This window comes from Citrus clementina, unplaced genomic scaffold (assembly GCF_000493195.1).
Source record: "Citrus clementina cultivar Clemenules unplaced genomic scaffold, Citrus_clementina_v1.0 scaffold_3, whole genome shotgun sequence".
Classification (NCBI taxonomy): Eukaryota; Viridiplantae; Streptophyta; class Magnoliopsida; order Sapindales; family Rutaceae; genus Citrus; species Citrus x clementina.
The window spans coordinates 39,068,754-39,078,995 of NW_006262339.1; the positions used below are offsets into that span (position 1 = coordinate 39,068,754).

Genomic DNA, 10,242 nt, shown 5'->3' on the forward strand with positions numbered 1-10,242 from the left:
TAATTATATTTGGGTCGTCAAAATTTTTTCATCAAACAAGACAACTGTTGAAGATAAATAACAATATACTCCTACTTAGGGGGAGATACAGTGAGTCTTATCTCTCAAAATAACTAAAAAAACTACAACTACAAGAAAAGTTAAAAAAAATAAACAGTAAAATAAGAAAAAAAGTAAAAAGAATAATCTTAAGAGAAACGATAACTAAGAACTCAATTAGTATCATTAGAGATAAATCTAGAAATCTCATGTGGTGAATTATCCCACTAAATGTAAGTAGAGCATTTTAATCGTAGGTTCGCCAAATGATCTGCCACATAATTAACTTCACGAAAAGCATGACTAATTCTACAGTCCATCTGGCTGAGGAGATGACAACAATTCAACCAACAGTTTTGTAAGATCCAATAAAGCTGAAGAGACTTATTATTAAAAAAAATGTAAAACTAACATAAAATTACATTCTAGCTATAAAGTTCTCTAACATTTACTGTATGCAAGCTCAATTGTAAGAATAGCTGCAAAATTCTCAGCACAATAGGCTGTATGTTTGAATTGTCGAATTATTTTTATTAATACATTGAAAATTATCAAAGTGATTGCTGAGGAATCGACCACATTCTCAAGTATGTCCTCACATTGTCACGGCAAAAGTTCCATAACAAAACGGGTAGTATGGTCATTTCGGTAAGATTGGCGACTGATTTGATACAAATGCGTAGACTATGCAGTTATTTATGAAAACGCATAACAATGAGGATCCCAATCTTATTGCTGGCTGCCCACGTAACGTTTCCAAATTTTCTTTAAAATTTTCTCGCCGTCTGGCCTTGCTGTCTCAACAACCACTTAACTTTGTTTCCATTTCCTTCAACACAAGTTTCTCGGAAGGAAAAATATTCCCCCAAACCTTCCCGAGAAAATTTTTACGAACCAAATCAAATCTTTTCCTGCTCGCTTTACAAAGTTTTAAAGCCTACAATTCAGCTCCCACTTAACGGAAAACAAAAACAGAAAACCTTCGTCTCGGCAAAACGCCGCCGTTTAAATCGTTTAAAATTTTTCTATTCCTTGACATCGTCACTGTATCACCATCTTCTCATCTCAGCATTTCAAATTTTTACTGAGTTTTTAATAATTTCCTTCAGATTTTTTTCATCAAACGGCAGAAGTTCAATCCAATTCAATTCAATTAACTTGGCCTTCGGTTCATTTTGAATTAATCAATCTCGTCCGTACGATTCGAGAGCAAAGATGACGTTGACGTTAGAGTCAATACCGGGAAGCTCAGGATACTTGGACTTGTTTCCCGATAGGAGGATGTCGTATTTCAGTAATATGTATGTTCTTGGATTGACTGTTATCGCAGGCATTGGCGGTTTGCTCTTCGGATATGACACTGGTATTTTTAAAATTTTTATTTCTTTTCTTTAATTTTTATTCGTTAATTTTCTTCTGTAGATGTTACGTTGGTGTAAATCGTGAGCGAGCTATTAACCTTTATTTAAATAAGATATTATATTTTATGTCATGTTGTATTGTATTATATTATATTATTATATGATAACCATCATTAAAGGGGATTGAATATGTTTATTCGCTAGTTTTGCAAGGTATAAAGTTTGATTATGATGGATCCATTTTTCCTTCAACTGCTGATGACTTTTAGCTGCTGATTTTTTTTTTTTGGGAATTTATCGTATATATTTGTTTGTAAAAAGATTATTAGATTTGGTCCTTATAAAATTCTTTTTTTATTATTATATGCGCACAAAGTTTTTTAAAAATCATTTGGTTAGGGGTTTCGGTTTACAGTAACTTTTTTTAAAAAATAAAAAATAATAGTAACCCCAAAAATAGTAAAAAATCTAAAAACGACAACTTTTTTATAACTATTTTCTGTGAGATTTTCTCCAAATTATATTTAAAAAATCTAATTGTATGCTAATTTCTAAAAAATAATTTTGGATGGCAAATCAAGCTTCCCCTGAGTTTTATTGTTAATATATATTTTGTCCCATCTCTTTATAGTTTTAAAAATGGTCAACCTCATGTTCTAAACAAAATACACTGAGGAATTTTTGTTCAATAAATAGGACTGCAAATCAAATTCTCCCTGGGTCAATAAGTCATCTTTTGCTCTTTGGGTGATGGAAATTGTCTTTAGCATTGTTATTTTAAGTGCACTTTAGATATCATTTTGGCCTGCCCTACAAGAATAAAATATGCTCCACATGATCCTCTTAGCACTACTGCTGATTTATCAGGAGCAATATCAGTTGTCTACGGATGTGGATTACTTATGCTTAGGGATAAGAGGGGAGCCATTCTGGAAATCTTTGTTCCTGCCTAAGAGAAAATTAGAATGGGTACTGAGTCTGTTAGGAACCGAACTGCAGACGGACTTTTTTTTTTTCCTTTTACCGCAATCTTCAGTCAACATTTGACTATTTGAGTGTAGTCCTAAAATTTTTCCTGTTGCAGGTGTCATATCAGGAGCCCTTCTGTATATAAAAGATGATTTTGAGGCAGTAAATCAGAGTAGTTTCCTGCAGGTAACAAGCTAAGAAAATTTATATTTTAGCTCTCTTTGGTGTGGATATGAATATATTATTTGTTTCCTGGAAAGGATCACGAATAGTAGATTAAAAGAGTAAGAAGGAAAGAAATAATTCACTTTTAAGAGTGAGTTTATGGTGGAGAAACAGGCATTGGTCGTAATGGTCAAGATAGCACTTGAATAATCACTATAGCGAGGGTGTATGGGATAATTCTTTTTGGAATGGAAGAAGACAGATGAGGGGTTTATCATGGGTTGCCGGACAAGCATGACTGCATGTTTGTGTGTGTGTTGGGGGTGGGGCAGCTGGGAAAAAAGGAGGGAAGAAAGTTTTGATAATTTTTTATTTTTTGTCATGAAACTTTGTTAATGTTATTAGCTCCTTTTGAAATATTGTGATCCTTCTGAGTTATCAGGAAACAATTGTCAGCATGGCCTTGGTTGGTGCAATAGTTGGGGCTGCATCAGGGGGTTGGATTAATGATGCTTATGGACGTAAGAAAGCTACACTTCTTGCTGATGTTGTCTTTACTGCTGGAGCCATTATAATGGCTGCTGCTCCAGATCCATATGTTCTCATACTGGGACGGGTTTTAGTTGGCCTGGGAGTAGGCATAGCATCTGTTACTGCTCCGGTATATATCGCTGAAGCATCGCCATCAGAAGTAAGGGGTGGACTAGTGAGCACAAATGTACTTATGATAACCAGTGGACAGTTTCTTTCCTACCTCGTAAATCTTGCTTTTACGGAGGTCAGATTTACCTAGCTTAACTGTTTGCTTTGCTTTCATAAACTTGCGATACTTGTGTCCTGTGTAACATGGTAGTAAGTAATAAAAACTTTTGTGAGATTTGGGTCTCTGGTTTAGCTATAGATCAGAAGATGAAAAGATGGATTTACCTTCTATTCTTATACATATATTGGTCTTGCTTTTAAGAAGTTCCATTGAAAAGCTATAGTGAATTGCATTTTTTCAAAAGAGAAGGTCTTATAAAAATAAACTTAAACCGGTATCCAAGGCATATTGGGTCAAATATTCGTTTAAATGGTCTATTCATGGGCCCTTCCCACTTTCTTGAAACCTCCTTTTGTAGTTCTAGATGGAAATTATTTTGTACTCTTTAGTTAAACAATAGAATTGTGAAAGGTGTTAAATATCTAATGGTGAATAAATTAGTTTATGTGGTGAATAAGAGTTTTATCATTTTCTTCTTTGGAGTTTCTTCCTTAAACTCAGTAGTTAAAGGATTACCCTTTTCATGAAGTAAATTCAGTTGGCTTTTTAAGTGATGAATTGCTATGACGATTGTACTTCTATTTTACCAAAAAAGTTCTTGCAGGAAAAATTGTCATATCCTTGCTCCTTATACATCTCAGCTGGTGTGAAAGGTTTCTCTTCTGCAGTTTTGAAGAGGCACCACCATGTTATATATTGGGGTTTGCATTTTAAGAATTCCCCTTAGACAAATCACTAAATGAATCTGTCATTTGTTTTTGGCATAATTTAGATGATAATGGCAGTATGGTTGTAAATAGCATCTGATGTATTCATTTTTTAGTATAATTCTCATATTAGAGAGAAATAACATTTGCTTACTTCTGATTTTTGGGAAAAAGCAGTAGTGAAAGGGACTTGCAAAATAATTCTAGAAGCTTTTCTCTAAAAAACTCTTTGTCAGTAAAGGTGCAATTTAGTTAGAATTCTGCAAGCACTGTGTTTTCTTGGAAGCAAAAGACAAGAGTTACTTGCTTTTTGAATCATAGTTTAATTTATTTATTTCTTTGATCTGTTTGTGATAAAAATCCTAGTAGCATTATTAACAAGTTTTCAAACCTCTTCTGTTGAGAAGGGTTATATTAACCTTCATTTAATACAAAATTTTCAAGATTTTTGGTTCCATAAGAACTTTTTTGACCCCCCCGAATACTTTTGTGAACTTAGAATTAGTACTCTCTACATGGGTCATTGACGGTAATTGATTGACCCCGTGGAAGAGTGCTTTTCCTTATTTCACAATATATTGCTAATGTGCTGTGTTTGATGATGCTATAAATCTGGTTCCGACTGCCTCATGTTTGGGTAATGGTATCTAAGGCTTCCACTTTAAGTATTTCCTTAACTCTTTTGAATTGTAGCTTGGTTGATTCCTTTCTTTCAAATATTTTACTGCCTCGATATCTCAAATTTTACTTTGCTGCAGTTTCTCATGTTCCGGCTTTGGCAGCTTTTATCTTTCTCCGCCACCATGGAATTTTATTCTGTCCTGAGTCCTGACAAAGGTCACACTTTGTTGGTCTTCTGTATATGTGTCTCAATTCTTAAAACTTATTTCTGGCTATTCTGAAAGAATATGCATGGAATTGCTGCTTTCAAGCATTAATAGGGAATGCATTTAGTTTGGCTGGAAGGGAGTGAATTAGTTAAAATATGCTTGTGGTGTTCCAATTTGTTGTACTAATCTATTTAGAGATTTGATTTAATTATCTTGTCCCTCTTTTATTATTATCACACTTTTTTATGCTATTTGTCTGCATATGCTTCACAAAAGAGTTTTTGAGGAATGACTTGATCCAGTGCCCCATTTTGGAGTTAGTTTTTACAAATTAATGGATTTGGCTCAACTTAAGATGTAATGTCGGTAACTCTGAGATCTTTCATTGACAACTAAATTATAGAAATATGTTCCACCAATCAGTATTACCTGGTCGGGAAGTTTGGCCGGTGGTCCAATTCTTAAGATGTGTATCTCTAAGGATTTTATGATTCTAGGGTTGAGAGAGCGAGTAGTGAGATGGAGCCTTGTTGGACGATTGTTGGCTTTGAGAACACTTTAGCTTTCTGAGCATCTTTTAGGCCATTGTAGGTCTTAGATTTTCTGTTTTGAGGGTGTTCACATCCAGTTTTGTGTAGCTTTATGACATGTATTTGCTTGGGCAGCTCCCTGGAACATGGAGATGGATGCTTGGAGTATCAGCTGTGCCAGCTATCATTCAGTTTGTCTTAATGCTTTTTATGCCGGAGTCTCCTAGATGGCTTTTCATGAAGGTACACAGGGTTATCTACCATTTTTGAAGGTTCTGGCTTGAGCTCTCTTTTATTTTTGGGCATATTATCATGTTAATACTCTTCATGTGCAGAGTGACAAAGAAAAAGCCATTTTGGTTCTTTCTAAGATTTATGACATTGCTCGGTTAGAAGATGAAATTGATCACCTTTCAGCTGCTGCAGAGGAAGAACTCCGAAAAAAGAAAACTGTCAGATACTTGGATGTTTTTAAATCCAAAGAAATCAGACTTGCATTTCTGGCTGGGGCTGGACTTCAGGTATGAATTGTCAGATTGATTTTTGGAGATACACTTCTCTCCTTAAGCAATGATGCTATTGTTTCTATAATGACCTTGTTCTGTCATCCATAATGTACTTTTCTGCTGCTAATTCCAGTCATCAGCATATATAGTAGCCCTTTTATTTCCTCTTGGGTGGAATTCTATTGCAATTATCATTCATTTTCTTCTTCTTTAACACAACACAATCCCCAATATGCGCTCTCAACTACGGTTTTGTGGTTGGGACTGTGACTATGGTTAGGTGGGTTATGTGACATTTGAAATGAAAAACAGCATAATTCTTCAGGGAAAGCCTGTCAAAAACATAGAAAAATTTATGTAAGATGTTCTAAGGATGATGCAGAGATTCTCCTCTACCTTTTGAATGCAAGTAAGAAAAATGCTTTAGAGAGGTTACCTGCTGACTAGTAATGAAAGTTGAAGTTTGCTTAAAATGACCTAGCTTTTATTTTCCATATTTAAAGACTTGCTTGCTCATTAGCATCATGTCTAAATGTAATTTGCCTTGAAGTAAGGTACCTTTGGGACCTTCTGTTGAACTTGGATAGCTCAAATGAATGATATAACTGATTGTTTTGTGGTCTAAGCTCAATATTGGGACTTCAGTTTTTGAAGTTGAAAATAAGAACAGCCTTATTTAAAAAACAATATAGGACATATAATAGTACAATTAATTGACTGGTATGAACTCTAGAGCTTCTGACACCAAAAAGTGAAAAACAAAAATTTGATATTCCTTTCAGCTAAAAACAGTAAAAGAATTTCAGTCTTCATTCACAAATTAAATAGCATAATGAATAAAAGGTAGAGGCATTACAGTGAACCATTGACTTAACATTTGATGAAATTTCCATTGGGGCTATTAATAACATTGAAGAGGGTCTTAAAGAATTTCAAACATTAACCAAGTGAGACTGAATTGAAATATGCAAGCCAGAGTAGGCTGGAGATAACCGTTCCAAATTTTGTTATTATAACTTCCTTGAGTTGCTGAGTTCAGGTTCATAATTTTCTTGAAAAAAGTAGTCAGTTTCCAATACGTGGACACGTGAATGGCACATGCGGGTACATATTTACTTGGAAGTAGGTGGAGTGGATAGTTTTTCTATTGCCACTGTAAGACTGACAATTTTCCTTTGCCTTACCTGATCAGCCACCAGTCTAACCCCTAGTTTTACTCCCCAAAGCGTTCTAGATACAATTTGTGCTCTGTATTTATTGTGGTGAATGGCATTAGGATTGAAGCTGAATGCCAATATTAGATATTGACTCAGAAATATGTGACAATGCAGGCATTTCAGCAGTTCACTGGTATCAACACGGTCATGTACTACAGCCCGACAATTGTCCAAATGGCTGGCTTCCAGTCCAACCAGCTAGCGCTTCTCCTATCTCTTGCTGTTGCTGGTACAAATGCAGTTGGCACAATTGTTGGAATTTATCTTATTGACCATTTTGGAAGGAAAAAGTTGGCCCTCTCTAGCTTAGCTGGTGTTATTATATCCCTCGTCTTACTCTCTTGGGCATTCATCAGTGGATCATCTGCTTCTTCAAGTGGAGTCTATGGTTGGATTGCAGTCATCGGGTTAGCCCTATATATCGCTTTCTTTGCACCTGGAATGGGACCTGTGCCATGGACTCTGAACTCTGAGGTGTATCCTGAGCAATACCGTGGAATTTGTGGAGGTATGTCAGCTACTGTGAACTGGATCTCAAATTTGATCGTGGCCCAAACCTTCCTGACGGTTGCTGAACTAGTGGGCACTGGAGCCACTTTCTTGATTCTTGCTGGCATTGCTGTACTTGCAGTCGTGTTTGTGATTCTGTTTGTGCCAGAAACTCAGGGACTGACATTTTTGGAAGTAGAGCAGATGTGGAAAGAGAGGGCCTGGGGAAGTAGTTTGAACACAGAAAGCCTTCTCGAGCATGGAAACAGTTCTTGAGACTCGTTGGTAACTTATGTAGCTTCGGAAGACACTTTCTACCTGTTTTTACATCATCAAATTATATGCCTATGTGCATTTACGATGATGTTTTTACAAACTCAAATACCCATTCCACTGAAACTATGGAATCCTCTTTTATATTCCATGGTTTAAGAAAAGTGGTTCAGGGGCATATAAACCTTTTGGGGATGCATTAGAGAAGAATAGTTGTGCATATTATGAATCAGTGAATTGAGGGTTTTGTTTTGTTACATGCCCGAAAAAGCCATCTCCATTAGAACTGTGTATATTTTTTTTACTTTTGTATCTATGCACATCACTCATGTTTTAATGTTGTTGTTTGGGTGTGCTTAGTAAGAAGATTATGCCGATGGTCATGATTTAAGCGAGCGTGTCTTTTCTGATACAATGTGAAAATACATTCAAACGTATCTATTCAGGTTTAAACGAAGAGTTATAGAACTATATCCATAATATGATATAATCACGTAATTCAGAATTTTTATTTTTTCGTGACCACTTCGTTCAATAGAAGAATCATAGGGTACAATTTGGCATCTCGCAGAACATGCTAAAATCCTGAGGACCCAGTGGCTGGAAATCATGGGATGAGTTGATTTTGTTTTCATTTTAGCTTTGTTTATTGTTTATTAATTCTTTTAAAGGATGTTATTTTATTGATGTGAATTTTACCCTAGATTGAGAACAATTTGGAAAATAAAATTGATGAAATTTAGTGATGTAAGTTTTACTTGGTTTTTTAATCATGATTTTGTCTATTTTTAATTTAAGTAATGTAACCGATTATCGGAACAGAACCAGGTTAGGTGTATTATGATGCACCCTAATGCAATTGTTTGTTGCCCCAAATATGGGGCAATGCCATGTAATGAGGGGTCACCAAACACCCCCTTATTGTATGTCATTCTCTTCGGATAACTATTTTTTTAGTTATTTTTTTCTCAATGTTTCTATTTATGATGTAGAGTAAATAGTTTGGATCGCAGACTGTAGAAGAGAAATTGGAAGGATTGATTAGCCATCCTAATATATGGCGTCAAGTTTTGCACGTATTTAGAACTACTACCAAAAAAAAAAATACGCCCAATTGTTTCGCTGTATATTAATATGTATTTTAACTTTAACATGTTATAATAATCTTGTTTAATGTGTTCATTTTTTATGTTCATATTGCACACAGGTAAGGATGGCAAAATCTCGGGCCGGGTCTGGGTATTGCAATGACCGGACCCTGCCCGGATGCAACCAGTCCATGTCCAAGTCCGGGCCGGATTTTAATCCGGGTACTCAAATTTTATATTTTTTAATATTATATGTGTATATATTTTTTTATTTTTTGGTAATTTTATAAGCTTTAAATTTATTTCAATAAAATTTGACATGAAAACATAAACTTTAAGTGTTTAAAACTTTATATATGTATAATAAATGAGTCAAATAAATATAAATATTTAAAATAATATATATTTTATAATATTTTTTTAATAAAATCCGGGTTTCGGATTTATCAAATGATGCTCAAGACCAACCCGACTTCACACCCGAACCAGATAATACCCGGCCCACAACGCTCAAGTACGGTCCGGGTCCGGACCGAGCGGGTATTTTTGCTACCTCTACACACAAGTTCCTGATAGTTTCACTAAATATAAATGGAATGGACTTCCTCATGAATGGCGGGTCAAAATGATTCCATTTATCAAGAAATTTACTGATAGCAAATTTTTGCACGCGTGTTAACTCTTTTTTTTTTTTTTTTTTTTTTTTTTTAACATAATGAATACCCTTGCATAGCCTTCATCTAATGCGACTTCTTTTCGAGAAAAATCATCTCTATGTGGATAGCTTAATACAGATGTAACATTTATATTTTCATATTTAATATAAATCGTTAATTTGTTATTGCCAAAAAATATGTTTAATTGAATTTGCAGATTTTGAAGCATGAGTCTCCCAGCGAATTGGGGGAATTCGCTAATGATCTTTTAACAAGGGCCGAAACTAATGGAACCTTTCGTATGAATTACTTGACTATTTAAAAAGTAACCCTACTCTCGTCTTTCTTTCTTTTATCTTTGTTTTTTTTGTTGAATATTTTTTAACTCACAGATTTTCTAAATGCCAAGTCCTAAATGAAGAAGTGTTTGATCATGCAAGAGAGAAGCGACAATTTGAAAGGCTAGTTGGTTGATGCAATTTACAATTTTTAAGTTATATATATTTACTTTTTACAAAAAAAATGTCTATAAAATTAAAATGTCTATGTTGTTTATCTATTTATCTTGAAATCTATTTTGTTATTCTCTAATTTCTTTTTTATAAAGTCAAACATTTACTTTTTATTTATGTTGCCTAGCTAACAGTTT

General features: G+C 34.6%; 1 protein-coding gene across 1 annotated transcript; it reads left to right on the forward strand.

Annotated features, from left to right (window-relative positions):
* The first annotated feature begins 770 nt into the window (after positions 1-770).
* LOC18046841 (inositol transporter 1) lies at positions 771-8,186 on the forward strand. Its single transcript, XM_024188752.1, has 6 exons — positions 771-1,402; positions 2,485-2,555; positions 2,977-3,312; positions 5,500-5,607; positions 5,700-5,885; positions 7,202-8,186. The coding sequence occupies exons 1-6, from the start codon at positions 1,255-1,257 to the stop codon at positions 7,850-7,852; spliced, it is 1,500 nt and encodes a 499-aa protein (XP_024044520.1). The 5' UTR covers positions 771-1,254; the 3' UTR covers positions 7,853-8,186.
* The last annotated feature ends 2,056 nt before the right edge of the window (positions 8,187-10,242 follow it).